We start from the raw sequence: 16,419 nt of genomic DNA on the forward strand, positions 1-16,419 counted from the left end.
AAAAAAAAAAAAAAAAGAAGTGCATTGTCTTTCATTGTGCCAGCAGGACACTGTCCCTGAAACTCTCAGGCATTAAAAAAAAAAAAAAAAAAAAAACCTTCCAAAACAATCCTAAATTAGCATCATAAATAAGCAGAGAAGAATAACGAGCTTTTATCCTTGTACACTTTGTCAAGGCAGTACTTCTGATCTTCATTTTCTGGTCAGACTAAGAAGACTTTTTTTTTTTTTTTAATATAATGATAAATCAGTTAATTCTCCAAATATATGAGTACTTACCAGCTGTAAAGCTCTCTACTATGCTTTCCACTGTAACATTCAACCATCTCAAAAGGAATCAGAAGACTCCTTTTGCTAGTCTTGTATTGGTTTAGAGAAAGTTTCCCTTCAATATCTTCCACTAACTGCCAGAAGGACTTGGCACAATATTTCAAAGGCAGACTAATAACCTTCTCTTCTACTATATGACTAATAAAAATCTCCCTTGCTTTTTTCCTGTGGAGGCAGGCAAACAGTAAACAGGAGAATCTTGCTTGGTTGCCTCATTTACAAAAACAATAGAAAAGCCAAAGGAAGCTTCCTAAGTAATTGCTGTGATAAAAGTTGCTGTCAAGGTTAAAAGCCAGGTGTGGCTTCAGAAGATTTAGATTTAGGGTCAGGAAGTACAAAGACTGAGACAGAAAAACTGTACTTTTGTTTAAACTTCATATATATACAAGGGTACCCTTTGAACTTTGAAAGAAAGTTAACTTACTGGTTGGCTATAAACTTTGTATAAGTCCTAAATGCATTGCTTGGGGAAAACAGTGGTTGTTTTAGATTTTACGTGAAAATAGAAGAGTTATCTTGTGTTAGCAGAATGAAGAGTCAGTTGAAAAGTCTGTTACTAGACAGACATTATCTGCCAACTAAGCCTTTTTTTTAATCAGCCTTACCTGTTATGCAAAATATATGTCAATAACATACTTTAAATCCTGCAAATTCTTCATTTTTTTCTTTTAGCTCACATTTAAGATAAAGAGGCTTTGTTTAAATAATTACAAAATCAAATGAGATTTTGTTAAAAAATAAAACGAAAGAAAAGCTTTTTCTGTCTTAACTCATCTAGCCTTGCAAAAACAAAGAAAAATCTGTCAACACAACAAGTTCTCATTGCTGTGGTTCAGATTAAAATATAAACCTTCTGTCTTTACTAAAGCTTCATTTTCAGGTCCTAAGTTTCCAAACTGTAAATACCATTATCTGCAAACCAATCTAAGTGATTAGGTAGCTATTATAATTAAAACAATAACGACAACAAAACAACAAAAGAACAACTTTTTTCCAAAGCATCCCATAAAATGTGGTCTCAGAAATCACATCAACCTGTCTTAGAGAATCCTGTAGCAATGACAATACAGCGTGATTGAGAGAACAAGCCTTACAATGAATAAAAGACTCTTCATGAAGCATGCATTCAATGATAGAATCATGAAGTACCACGAGCATAACGAGCATAACGGATGCCAGAACTGCGTAATGAACGTCCTGCTGATGGGTACAGTCGATGAACAACAGACTCTTTAAGTGACTGAGGCAGTTCTAGATCCATAGCACAGTATTACCAATTTTTTTTATATACCAAAAACCATAGAATTGCTGGTAAAAACTGTATTGCAGATTCCGCTACTTGAAGATTGAAATCATTAGTGCTTGAAGAAAGAAATAAGTCAGAATTTCTTGAGAATAGGTCATTTGTCTTATGTTTACAAGAAATTATGCTTGATAGAAAAGAAAATTAAGGGTCTTCCAGTCCACAACAAGAAAAAAATAAACAAAATCTGTTTTGAACTGAAAATCAATCATAATTCTTTGGCATTAGAAAGGATGAAGTGTTGTAGAAAATGCATTGTGATGAATACTATGATTAGCTAATTACTAGGTGAGATAACTTGTCAGTTTTATCTGGAGAGATGTTTCTTTCAGTTATTTAGTTGAAGTTCCTACACTTTCCTATAAGCAAGTGAATTTTGTCTTTCATTTAATGTTTCTACCTACCATGTGGATTTTGTTTAGAATGAAAACCCTATACTTCAGATCACTTTTGACTGATCATCTGCAACATGTAATAATTTTTCTAAACTCTCCTAATTTCTTGAGGCCTCCCAGCCGACAATTTTTTTTTCACTCCATTCTGGGAGTCCTATGTCATAAATGCTCTAAATTATATTTTTTTTTAAAAAGAAGACTACCGTCATTTAAATGAGTCAATGCAAATCATTAGAACCTTCGATCCTACAAAATTTTGGTCACTTTTGCTACAGAGAATTCTATTCACTGCTTCTGTAGGTCAAATTGTAATACAGAAGCCTCCTACGTTTCTTTCTGTGAGATGTCTATTTATTCAAACTTTAGCTTAACCAGCCCACTAAAAATCATATTTTAAAAAATATCTAAGCTATTATGGCAATTGATACAATTTAATAAAGTTTTCTGTCCATTACCTTTAAAGATGATTTAGTCCGAGGTTCTGTTTTCTGTCTGGCAAGCTTGTTTTGAATAAGCAATGACTGATCTGTACGAACATCGTAATTCCCATGCTCTGAATCATCTGTGTATGTGTCTTTGTCCTTTCCTACATCTGAAGGAAAAACAGAAGAAAACAGTGGGCTCATTTTAGGTTATCATGGAAAGAAACTGACAGTAAAGTTATATCTGCAGTGGAATACTCCTCTTAAGTGTTAAGTTTTCAACAACTTATATTCTATCCTTTCCTGCTAAAGCTTTTCGTTTGAACTGGTTGTCTTAAACTAGAATTGACTTCCTTTTCAGCAGAAATCCTACTGACGATTCTTCTCTACTACCATTTAAATCAAAGAATCCCACAACATCCTTCACAGTAGTTAAAAACCAACCGAACAAAAAACAACCAACCAACCAAAAAAAACCCACAATGCAAATATTCAGCTCTTCTTTTGTGCTTGACTCATAACTGTCAAGACTCAAAATGTGTAATTAAATTGGCAGGTGCATCCTGGATATAGGGTAACGTTATTGTATGTTTTTTTAACTACAGAAGCAATCAAAATGCTTCTGCTATGCACATGCTGCTCATCATTACATATAGTATTTGAAAATTTGCATATTAAGGTATTGCGGTGAAAACTTAAGAGGTGTACCCAAAGGTGGTAGAAGATAGTTGAAACCATGAAAAAAGTACTCTTCTTCAGTGGATTTCTTTTTAATCACTCAACAAAAGCATTTATAAAAATATCTGCATACTCCAGCATAGTTGCACATGACTAAGGTCCTTCATCAAAGCTTATTAGGACCCACTATTAGAAGTTAGATTTCCTTCTGCATCATGACTGCAGGCAAGACAGACGGACTGTAGTTAAGTCTCTGAGTCACCCTATATCCTCTATTGGAAGGAGAATTGTTCTTCAGTCATTGAATTTCCTTTCACATTCTCCATCTAAAAGATCATGACAAGGCTTACCATACACGCTCAGAGGAGTAAAATGAGGGATAATGCCTGTACAATGTTGGACCATATAACTTCTACTGAACACTGGAAAATGGTTAGCTTTGAAAAAAAATATTTTAAAGATAAAAAGATGGAATAATTATTCCCACGCAATTATATCTTGGACAAATTGCAAATAGAAACTATTCAGACCAAAAAGTTACCCATAAATCGTGAGCCAAGTTCTCATCTCAGCTTTCATATCAACATGGGAAAAGTCAAGGGAACTGGGAACAGCATTTATCCCAGTAATTCTAAACCCTAAACAGAAGCCAAGAAACAAGCCATGGTTGCTGTGGGAACCACAATCTTGAATTTCCTGAATTTTATATTCAGAAAAGCTCATCTACAACAACAAAGTATTTTTCATTAAGTTGTCCCTTAAATTCTCCACAGTAAATATTAAAGAAAAAAAACAATCACGATTATCTCATGTAGCCTAAATATTTCTGAGAAGGAATATTAAACTGGAACATTTACAGAAAGCTGTTTTTTTTCCCCTGCAGTTTAGCTACTTACATTATAATTGCACAAAATGAGCCCTCAGTGATTTCTGATGTTGATATTAACTCAGTAAATCTGTGAAGGGACTTTATTTTAATATATGAAATAGCCTGTTTTGATTGTGAGCGCACCAAACTTAGCCTTTATTTAATCTAAAGAAAGTTTTAACCTAATATACAGGTTACTCTCCAGACAACAAAAGGGAATGTAGTAAAAAGACTGCAAAATGCTTTAAGTAGTACAAGGTAGGAAACAGGATACTTAAGCAAATGTGCTGATCTGACTCACTCCCAGATGCATAAAATGAAAAGAAGGAAAAAGTCCTATGAAACCTAACCTCTTACATCTAGACAAGCCATTTGAGTTGAAAGAAAGACTTTACTTACATTAAAAAGTCCACTTTTATAGGGAAAGTTTTATAGGATTATAGATTTTGCGTACCTCTAAAACAAACAAAAAACTTTGCAAAAGTACATTGTTTTATTTAAATAATTTTAAGTTATGAAACGAGTTTTATTGCTCAATATACTTTAGTTACTAAACGTTTTTTAAATTTTCAATGCCATGACTTTTAAATTGTACCATCCACTTTCTGTAAAAAAGATTACCTTCCATCTAGAGGTACCTGCTACGTTGTCTGAAATGTAGACCAAAAAGATTTTAGCAATGAAAAAAACCACAAATTTAGAATTAAAAAGATTATAAAACTTAACAAAATCTAGCACTGTACATTTTAACAGTCGATGACTTATTTTATGCACTGAAAACACTATTCCACAAGGTAATGGTATCAATATAGTAAAAATGGGAGGAATTAAGATTAACACACAACATTTAATTATTGCACTAGAGTATATATTACACCTGTCTGAAAAAATGTCAGAGACATAGCATACAATCCATATTTAAAAAGTATATCCAAGCGTGCACATTTTTCTTAACATTAATATGCATTAGTGTCAGGAAGCATGCTTTGCAGATACTTTGAATAAACTTGCTGTCCTGTTTGTCTCTTCTGCAGCATACTTTAAGACAAAATATTTAATATAAATAATAAAATTCCAGAGAAAAATGTAAATGGATTGCATGGCATTTATATACCAGAACAGGCTAGAAAGAATAATTGAAATGTGTATGGTTTTGGGAGGCATATTTTGTTTCTTAAGTTGAACTTCTTATAAATTTCTTTTGAACAGTTCCAAAACTTGTGAAGAATACAAAATGAAATTCGTTCATTTTAGAAAAGGATCTTGGGAGATCATGAGGTGAAACTTTAAAAAAGCAGTCAATGCTATTAGTGGAATTCTTCTATGACCAGGTGCTTCTCCTATAATAAGGTAACCACCACTTCTATTAAAAGATAAAGTCTCTCTTGGGCAATTTTCCCACCCATGAAGCCAAAATGACGTGCTCTTAAAGATAAAATTATATGACCTAAGTTACTTTAAATTCAGTTCTTACTAGCATCACCAATGCATGCTACATTTTATACAAACACAGTCATTTAGCTTCTGCAACCTTTCCTAAATAACTGCAGTTTTAAAACTTCCATGACATTTTTGGATTATTTTAGTCTATGAAGTAACACTATTTTCTGCTATCCTTTCCTTTACAATCTCTATTATTTATTTATTTTTGCATTTTAACTGTCATTTGGGATCACCACAAGCCAAAACAAGATAGCATCCCTGGATGTTGTGGCTGGAGCTGTACTGCTCAGGGATGAAGGATGTTTTTAATGCAACATAGCCCAAAGGCAGTGAAATGGACTGTTTCTCTCTCTCTCTTGCATTATAAGTACCCATCTTTAAATTCAAACACAGAGACTTGATTTGGCTGCAGCTCCACAAAACATCACGAGAAAAGCTCGTCAGCTTCAAGCTCTTCATCTACACTGTGGGAAATCCACTGTTTACTTCATTTCATTTCTTTATTTCCCATCATGCCTTCCCTGGCCTACAACAACTAAATTGGTTGTTATTGGTTGTTACTGCCAAGAACAACTGCCAGCTTACACCGCTCTTGTGGTTCTTGGATGGTTCTCTAGTGCCAACCACCAACTAGCCTGCCTGATTTGGGGAGGGGCAGAGACTAGGCAAGAAGTCACCAGAGGAACAATAAAGGAAAACTCAGTTCACATTGCTCCTTAACAGACCTCAGGCAACTGCCTGCCTCCCCCAAAATTTGTTCTCACTTCTGCTGGTAACAACTCCTGTCCTACATGCGCTTTGCTGTTGTAGTGGTTTTACCCTGGGAAAAAGCAAAAGATTAAATTTTAAATAAAGACGAGAATATTTAATCAGAGAAAAGGGTGACAGATCCTAATTCTAGAGGCAAACACCAATGATATTTCAACTTTCAATGAAGTCAATGGGAATTTCGCTATTCAATTCAGTAAATCAAGGACATCTCTTTAATTGGGTACGTATTTATAGCACTGACACAATTGTTAGCACATCTGAACATTTACGACCATCTGTACCATCAACTTGGATCCAGACTTAGGTACAAAATGATTTTCTTTTTAAAAAATTAAGCATTAATCAAGTTTTTTTTACCTTGAACACAGGGGCAAGATGAATAACTTCAGTCTTTATTCATCACAACAGATATCTACCATTTCTGACATACAGTTTTATTAAGATTGATGCATGATAGTGAGACTTACCCTAAGGGCACTTATAAGAAAAAAAAAATGATGGAGAGATTTTCATTTCTAGGATTCTTTTACCCAACAGCACAGAAGCACTTAGAAATTAATTTCCAGGTCCACAGTTTGCATTTTCACCTTTAGTCTTCTTCAGTCCTCAGCTACCTTTCTTTCTATCACATAATTCTGAAGGGCCAAGAGTGCATTTTAATTTTATGATAATTACAACCTAAAAAGTATTTGTCCCAATTTCCCTGCAACTCACCATCCATTAATATTTTAGATAACTGGTGTAGGATAGAAGATCTTTTTCAGCTGAAACCTGACACTATTATTGAAAGGGAAAGTCATATAAAAATTATTCCTTGATAGTATTATTCCACAAATTCTGATAAAATGATTATTATTGGACCTTGTAAGCTTTAGAAAGAATTAGATTATTGGTCAAGAAGTTAATCCCCTTTTGCCCCAATTTTAGTCCCAGAAACAACAAATAACCTGCAGGAGGATATCACTAGACACTCAGATAAACGAGGTTGTGATGGATTTAGCCCATCTTAGTTTATTCTGTTAGGTACCTGGAATGCTATATTGTAAACATACCATTAAAGGTTTTTCAGCTACCTGCATATGCATACTTATATACCAAAAGCTAGCATAGTTGATGACTGCAGGCTTTTCTTAGTGTACAATTTCTCACAAGAATTGTAACTATTACACAGAATATATCTAATTTTTAAAAAGGGAGCCAGGCAGGTTTTTAGCTGTCTGGAGGAGTTAAGATGGTATACAGAATTGGTACAGGCAGATTAAACGCCCAAAGTACTTAGATATTTTAAACCTCAATATTATACTTTCAGAAGACTAATCCTTACCTAGTTCCAGTGAGCACTACACTCCTAATGGATCGCTTAGCTGCATTACTCATGCTGCCAGCTCTCCAGGCGTGAACCAGCTCTAGTGTGGCAGGTGGACAATGCCCTCAGACACTGTGTACATTACAAAGTATCCTAAGGCAGATTTTCAGCCATCTCAGGACACAGTCAGAATAGATGTCACCACACTTAACCCATGCTGAGCATTACCTGAAGATCAAACAAGCTTTTGAAAAATGTATTCTAAGCATCACAGTGGAAACATCACTTTTCTGTTGAAGCAGAAATTGAGCCTAAGTCATATTCTTGAATCATATTCTTCTCAATCTCCGCATTACCATGCATAAAGCACTCATAATTGACCTAACTCAGAAAAAAAAATGAAAAAAGAATAAATGAATTACAAAATTTTGCTTTAATTGCTAATAAGGCAGCTAAAAACTGCCAAATAAATTAAAATTAGATGCTCATTATAGCTAAACCCTGAATGCCAATTTCTATTGATTGTATTATCCATTACTCGTTTTTGACATCTTAATTGAAATGAGACATTTCAGCATGTCATAGTTCTGCCTACTTTGACACAGTTTAGAAAGCTACTTATATGCAGATATTTCTGTTAGAACGAGCAAATTGGATTTTCAAGCTAACAAGTAGACTGAGCATCAGATTCACAAGTTTCTCCTCCTAGTTTAACTACACTTTCAATATGGTCTAACTTCTCAAAATCTTCATGCCTTAGCTACTTATGCGATAAACAGGAATTTAAAAGGCCTTAATCTGTATTGCAATAAGAAAACCCTTTGTAAATCTGTCTTACAAGGTTTGGAAGTGAACATAAAAGAATTCAAACCTGGCAACACTAATGTCAGTAGTTTTAACAATGTAAATGAACCTAGCAGGTAGAAAAACATGCCATCTATCTATCCAAATACTGCCACTGCACTTCTGCTCCTACAGCTGAACACAGAGGATGACTTGAGAAAAGAACACACTACTCAGTGGAAGATTATTTCCTGTTTCTGTGAGCCTTTGCACCTGACATACTTCTTTTTTTTTTTTTTTATCCATACTACGCATTACAGGAAGGAGCTCATCTCATTTTTGGCATTTGACTTTCTGTATGTGGTGGCTCCTACTAAATATTTCCCACTTAATTACTTTTTCTAACTCTAACTAGAGCCACTATTATTGGTAGCTGCAGTAAAGGCAAATTTAGCAACTGAAATCAAACCTCCTATGTCATTTAAATCCAGCTGGCACTACTGAACTAATTGCTGAGCACATCTTTCAGAAGAAAAACAAAGCACAACAAAATCAGAAAAGAACATAAATATACACCAGTATTTTCAAGCAAATATCCACAGACAGAAGACTTAGAAAGCAAAATGCTGAATTCCCTTTGAGAGGGTGAATGACAACTGCTTGAGTTTCATTGGTATGACTTTCAAATCTATTAAAAAAATGGATGACATCGTAGTAATATTTTGTTATGGTAATAAGTTCAGTAATATTAATGTCCATGTTCTTGTGTAACCCAGATTTCCATGCATCTACATATACAACACATGTATTTTCAAATTTTCTTCTATTTACTTATAAGATCCTGACACTCAATTCTAAAATAGCATGGGATAGGGTTTTCTCATGTTGCTATAACTACGCATTTTAGGTATTTGTGACTATCACATCAACATAACATGCATTGTCTCCTGAAATTTAATTTGTGCAACATGACACAAAGTCATACAGAGCCTGTAGCTTTCATCACAAAACGTATGGCCATATTGTTAATATGAGAATGCACTGCAGTAAGTGCTCTATCACAGACATACTGTTCTTCTTACCTGTAATACCACACTGAGACAGCCTGAGTGTTTTTGCCATCCCACATAAGCATCTCCCCCATGTCTGGCATCAAAGATTTTAGCTAGACAGTAAATACTTCTACCGTCTCTACAACAGTTGCTCTGAAGTTTTCCAGTTTGATACTAGAACAAAAACTTCAGGCATCTTTCAAGAAAAATTCCAGGTATTACAGACTGTAACGATGTCACCAAGTTGCTGTGCGTACCAGTCTTGCAGAAATCTGTAACTCAACTCTCAGCCTTCCACTCCCTGACAAACTGCTTGCCTGTCAGGGTACTGGTTACTCTGCACATCTCCCCCACTGTCAGAAATCTTCCTCCACAGATATTTTCAAAGAAGTCTTGACGAACTGGGATTTTCTCATCAAGAAACTTATTCAGAAAATTCCCCCAGATGCGTGGTACTGGATTTGACTAGCTACTTGTAGCTAAACGGGTTGACATAAATTTATTTCTGTTGAGAATAAATTTGCTGTAACTGGTTTTTCCACGTACACATCCAGAATTGGAGCCATACTATATTGGTTATCAGGCATATTTGTCTCTTAGGGAAGGTCTTAGGTAAAAAGCCATTTTCTCAACAATCAAAAATCAGGAATATTTAACTCATTAGAAAAGTGGAAGTCATACAAGAAGCTGCCCTGAACCTTGAGTGATTAATGTCCTTGGTGAACAGCAAGCTCAGATTTTAGATTTGTCTATTGAAAACTCAAGCTAAAATAAGCGACAAGGTCAGACAGTTGACAAAAAGAACTTAATACTCTTCAATAATTCAAAAACTTAGGAAGAGAAGGAACATTTTCAAGGAAGTCGAAGCAACAGCATGATTTTGCTCTGGAGAGAATAGAAAATTTCTACAACCACCCTTTGAGAAACGCAATGGATCCTGTTTATTAAAGGTCCAGAACCAAGCATCGGGTGCTTTCCACCTTGTGTAAGATCTGAAAGCCCTGATGTTAACCTTTGTTGGATGTAAATTTCCACCAAGCTTTGGCTAAGCACGGAGCATTATGGCACATCTGAAACCCCACAGATCACATTATACATTACAGAAGCTCAGTGCCTATTTCTTTCCTTGAATTCCCTGATTCCTCAAACTAAAAACACTACTTACCACCTAAAACTGACAGAGGAAAAAAAAAAACACATAAAACCATTATGTCCTTGGTTCTGTCTGGCTGTGTTATCTGTAACAAAGGTGTAATACATGATCTGCCTACTTTACAAATTCATCAGCATTACTGACTAAATAAGTCCAATACATTTATGGCCTTAGCTACAATTTCAATTAATTAAAGGAGAAGCTTTCCACTGAATTCAAATCGTTTATCTGATGCCTATTAACCCTTTCTCACAAAGAGGTAGAAGATCCAGTCGGTTACAATTCTGAAAGAGAAGAAAGCCATTTGGTCTATTTTGTGTACACTTCCATGATACTGTCTAATTAAAAATTCACCACATTCACTTAATTCAGCATTCTTTCATGTTCTCAGGAGAGCGGTTTGAAAAGGTTTCTTAAAAAGATGATACCCATTAATCAGACTGTTTTGCAAACTCCATCAAAGTGCCAGAATGCCGACTAAAGCTTGGAGCAGCACTGCATCATTCTCACTTCCTTGGTGATCAAAGCTCAAGCAGCAATACTCCCTTGACTGTTCAGATTCAGGAAAAAAAATCTATTTTCTCTTTGCTTTAGAATCACAGAATGGCTTAGTCTTGGAGACAATTTCTTACCCACATAAACAAGATCCTCAAAAGGAAAAAAATGAATTTTGAAGGTTTATAGCAAGTTTTTTTTTTTTTTTTTTTTTCAACTGTCTCTGATTTCTCTTGGTGAGCTTAATGTTGATTTTATCTAATACAATCCCTACTACTCCTTTCTGGGATTTATTTATAAATACTGTTTCGTGCCTGTAGGTGAAGATCCCAACCAATCACACTTCTCTAAATATATAATAGTTTCACTGATTTCAGTGATATAATTGGGGAGTGTCTCGATTTACACACGCAAATTAACGAACCATTTTAGAGAAAGGCTACCATTTAAGTATTTTCTTCTGTCTCTTCAAATAGCATAGATATAGTCAGAAAAGAACATCCACAGAAAAGTTTAATACAATTTTGAGCTGATGGGACTCGATCTATCTTTTCCTCAATCTCTGAGGTCTCCACGTTTATTTTCAGGTGAAAACTAAGCGGATATGAACGAAAAATAGTGCATCATTTACTAAAAGAAAAAATTTCCTCTACCACACATAAATATGCAATAATATCAGTATGTGTATATGTGAGCAATTAGTTGAAATAAAATAAAATAACAGGATTAAAAAAAAAAAGAAACTAAGAGTAACAGTGTAAACTTCTCATACCCATACTTGCCTACCCAATGAAACCAATTACACTGAGGGACAGCACTAACTTCAACAGGAACCTAACTGAGACGTGTGGTTTTCTAACATAATCTTCATGCCAAGTTTTTGGACTCTGTCACAATTTTGAAACATTTTTACTTTGTTTTGGAGGAACTATCAGTTTCACTCACATTTTCAGTAGTCACTGCTTTAGGAGACTTTGAAGAGTTTTTTTCTCTATCATATATTTTAGGAAGCAAGAAAAATTAATACAAAAACAAGTGAGAGCTAAGCAGAAATAGCTTTCTGAAAGCAAATCTCTTTCCTTCAGCATGAAGATACCATTTTTAGCTGGATGCTACACTGACTCTGAACAAAAAGAGCTTTCACAGTAGTTATGCAAGGTACAGCAAAATCTTTATGTACTTCTAATGGGGGATATATAGACAGGGAATTTAAAAAATAGTTTTGGAACCTACAAGTTATTCCGTTTGTGTGTATATAGTCTCTGACATTGCAAGGATGACATTATTTTAAGGCTTTTCTACTTTCTTTGGCTTTAAGCATCTGAATAGCATAAGTGCAGGTACAAATATGCCCCAATTACAGCTATTTTTCTGTGTAACCTTTTTTTTTTTTTTTTGCCAGATACTTTGTGTGTGAATATGTAGAGCAAAAACAACATAACAACTGCAACCATGGCAATCCTGAACAAAGTAATATACAGGAATAATAATAATAGGAGAAAACCCCACAATTTCAAATGAATTTGTAATGTATGCTTTGAAGTGATCGTATTATGAAGGACTTATGGAAAAAGGTTACATTAAATGTATGAAAAAATACATGTCTCTTTAATCGCTATTTACTGTTTGTCTAAAAATTGAGAAAGTATTACGAAACTTTCTGAAATGTCTCCCTTAAAATATCTATGATAGCACACATTTCATTAGTCACATTTATTCTCCCATTTCAAAACAACCTGGCATTTCAGGATAAGTATTGCTCTTCCACACAGAAGTACCACAAGTGTAATGGAAGCATCAGCAATTTGTTATTACTTGAGTTCAGACAAACTTACCTAAAAATGGATCATTGTATTCTGTATTAGACAGCTTGATCAAGTTGTTTTCCAAAGTCTCCATCACTTTAGCTGGAATAAAAGCAATAGTCATATCATCATACACATGTATGAAGGAAAGATACGCTTTTTAAAGCCGTCAGTGACTCAAAACACAAGAAATATGCTCAAGTGTTGATAAGTACATTCCGCTGGCAGAAGAAAAAACACAATCAGTTTACTGAAGACTTTCACTCTTCCAGAGAAAAGTTCACTTGGTAAAATAACTTACTAGAGTAACATTTAGTGCCTATCGACATTAAGGAAGGACTTTCCAAAATTTAGCTGCAGAAACCAGTCAATTCAATCTATACAGGTTCACACAGATTTGACAACAGTGTTTGGCAATAGCTGGCAATAGGGTACATACACAAGGACTGAAATCTCCAGTTAGACTAGTCTCTCTGTTAAGGCATGCTTATCTATTAAAATAGCAATCATAAAATAAAAGTAGAGCCTGTGCCCAACACAAGCTAAAATTCATAGGTATTTTCTCCCTTCTCTCATTCTCTTCATAGCACTCTTCCCTGGATCATGACAGCGAATGAAGAAGTCTGCTCCAACATGTTCATACTTAAAGACTTCTAATACAGAAAGCCCAGTATTTTTTTTTTCCTCTCTCTCCTAGGACAGATTACTGAAACTTTCATGCTGTTTCACAGCATATATGAGCAGTTCCTTGTCTTATTTTCAGTGAACACAAATAACTTGTAATTTAGACAAATAAGCAAAATTTTTTTAAGCCTCACTTCAAACATTATAGGGATTACACTCAAGAACTCAGCACCAAGGTTCTTCTAGCTGTTGCATACAACTCTGTCACTGTCTCTTCAACAAACTGTACATACCCAAACATATCAAGGCTTATCAGATGCCTCTGTAATTTAATGGAAGATGCTAAAATACTGTATCTAAGGTATCAAAGGACCATGAATAATGTTCCCAAAGATCCCTTCCACACCCAGTGTTGGAAGAAGCTGCTGAGAGACAGCCTCTTACCTCGTTCTGACACTACATCCACTGTAGCTGTAGATGTCCCTGCACTCAGGGGCTGAGGCCAAGGCTGTGGCTGCACACGATTTGGCTGCAGAAATGAAGAATGCTTGCTCAGACTCTGAGGATGAGTTTGGCTCTGAGCTAAGCATGGCAGCGATCTTCTAGAGGGTTGTAAGGGATGTTCTTTCACTGTCTCACTCTTGCTGGTATTCATACCTAGAAAAGCCAAAAGAAAAGGAAGCTGTATTAAGCAACAATGAAGACAGACTGCTTATTTTGAAAATTCAAGATTTTTCATCCACTTAATAAGCAACTCTCCGACTAAACAAAAAATGTTTAAAATATTTCAAATTTGAAGAAGAATGCTGAGCTGAAAAGAGAATCCAGGAAGTCTTCACCTACTCTTCCATCAAAAACCAAGGATTCACATTGACAATATTCTTAATCTTGTAGTTCCACGGTACATACGTTATCCAGTCATTAGGAAGCAAATGACAGTACCCAGTGTTAACCCCGTTACGATGATTTGTCTACCAAAATTTCATGAATAAAAATCCTCAAAGACACACACACAAAAAAAGGCATACAAGCAAAAAATGTTCATGAACTTCCCAAAGGATTCATGACCAGCTTCTCCTTTGAAATATACCTAAAATGCTTCTGAGTTACGACAAATCTATTAGCTAATTCTAGTTTTTTCTTCTGAGACACATGCACAATCGTAGGCTTTTATATGTGTTGCCTAGCCTCAGGTTCAGATCATTCATTGACACTAGTCAATTGTGTAAAACCAATGAGAACACCCGAAAGAGCAGATTGTTAATTTAAATGAAAAAATGTGAATTGCAGATCAATGCTTTCAGTGAATCATCTAAAAATGATGCAAATATCAATCCCTGTTCTGAGTTTGTCCTATTCTAACATCTCATCTCCCCGTTTCCAAAATACATCTCACAAATTTTTAATAATTAGCAAGGTCTCTAATCGTATCTCCATGTTGGGGACATAACAAGCAATACTATAATTGCTTTTATTTCCTGTCCACAAACAAGAGATCATCTACATTTCCTAGACTTATGCTTAAAGTATCAGACATTAAGATTGTTACCAGCCATTTGAACATCTGCAAAATATTTTCAACTCATTTAATCCTGAAAGACTTTTATATAAATTGTAAAGCTTGTTAACAGTAAATTGCAATAATGTACTAATAATATCTAAAATTCATATTTTTTCTAGAGATTCAGAGAGGAACGGTAAACAATCCAAGTGCACTTGTCTAAGAAAAGTACAATCGATTATGTTATATTTGCAAGAAATAAGGGGAAGACATGACACAATTTACGCCCTCTCTGCATAAAAAGTTCTTTACCAGGATGCTCAGAGTCCACCTTAGTCCAACATCAGAACATCCCCAGTCATGGTCACAGTACAGAATTGTTCATCAACACACCAAAAGAAAGCATTATCATCATCTTTGTTGGCATTATTAGTCTTACAACTTCAGATTTAGACATCAAGATACCATGAAAGAATTATTCTTTCCTTAATAGATTGAGCACTATGAAAATTTCTCACATTACTTTAATTACACTGCAGAAATGCAGACATGAAATAATTTAATGGCAATTAAATACACACACTCACCAAATAGTAGGCATTTCATGCAATAGTGCGTCAGAAAATACAGTAACTTGCTTTACTGACTGGGTTGCCTTTGTTTTGTTTCTTGCAAGTGAAACAGACATATAAGTTTAATATTTTATTTGCCTTTTTGAAGGCATTTGGAATGAAATGCTAGCTACAGGAAATGAGCTTCTTTGAGAACTGCTCTTCCTATGGAAATCTTGACACTAGAAAGTCTTAATGAAAACTCACAATTCATTTTCCTGTATCAAATGCAAATTAGTTTGTCTCAAAAAGAAAACTGGGCTTAAGATTCTGTGCTTCACTACCTATTAAAGGCAATACACCAAAGAATTAAAAAATACCAAGGAAAATGATTAAAATGAAAAACTAATATACCACCATTTGTTGGTGACATGACTTTCTTGTCTCATGCATTTCTGAGTGGACATTAAATCTTAAGATGAATATTACAAGTCACATATGTTCATTAACATACTGGGTCCTCCCAAAACATTGCTTTTGACTAAACTTAGCACGCTGTTTTATTTAGCATTCATGTTTTCATCCTTTTTGATGTGAAACTGATTCTCAGCATTTTCCAAAAAAACAAGAAAGCCATATATGTTTTCAGAAGACATGACAGAAGTCAAGCATTTTCTCAAGCAGTAACTTAAAATGTACAATTTACCTCTGCATTGGATAGTCTTATGGCTTGCTTATGAAGAATGCTAAGGCCTCCTATCTGTATAAAATCAACAGATCTTCTGTTATAGCTGTACACAGTGTCAAAGATCCTCAGACAATTAATGAAGAGAGTCCACTTTACGACATTACTTCTCTGCTTGAGAGCATAAATTACACTGTAGCACTTCCTTAAAAATCCTAGTCTCTTAGTCTTTTAGCACTGTATTTTACCTCTCT

The 16,419-nt window shown here is 34.8% G+C and overlaps 1 protein-coding gene across 1 annotated transcript in view; it reads right to left on the reverse strand.

The window, feature by feature from the left end:
• ANO3 (anoctamin 3) overlaps positions 1-16,419 on the reverse strand; it is a 213,241-nt gene that overhangs the window by 76,890 nt on the left and 119,932 nt on the right. The window contains exons 2-4 of the mRNA XM_035550066.1: positions 13,873-14,085; positions 12,835-12,906; positions 2,484-2,620 (exon numbers count right to left, since the gene is read on the reverse strand). Coding sequence (XP_035405959.1) covers positions 2,484-2,620; positions 12,835-12,906; positions 13,873-14,085 — 422 coding nt within the window. The remainder of the gene's footprint in view (positions 1-2,483; positions 2,621-12,834; positions 12,907-13,872; positions 14,086-16,419) is intronic.

This window comes from Cygnus atratus, chromosome 5 (genome assembly GCF_013377495.2).
Source record: "Cygnus atratus isolate AKBS03 ecotype Queensland, Australia chromosome 5, CAtr_DNAZoo_HiC_assembly, whole genome shotgun sequence".
In the NCBI taxonomy this organism is placed as follows: Eukaryota; Metazoa; Chordata; class Aves; order Anseriformes; family Anatidae; genus Cygnus; species Cygnus atratus.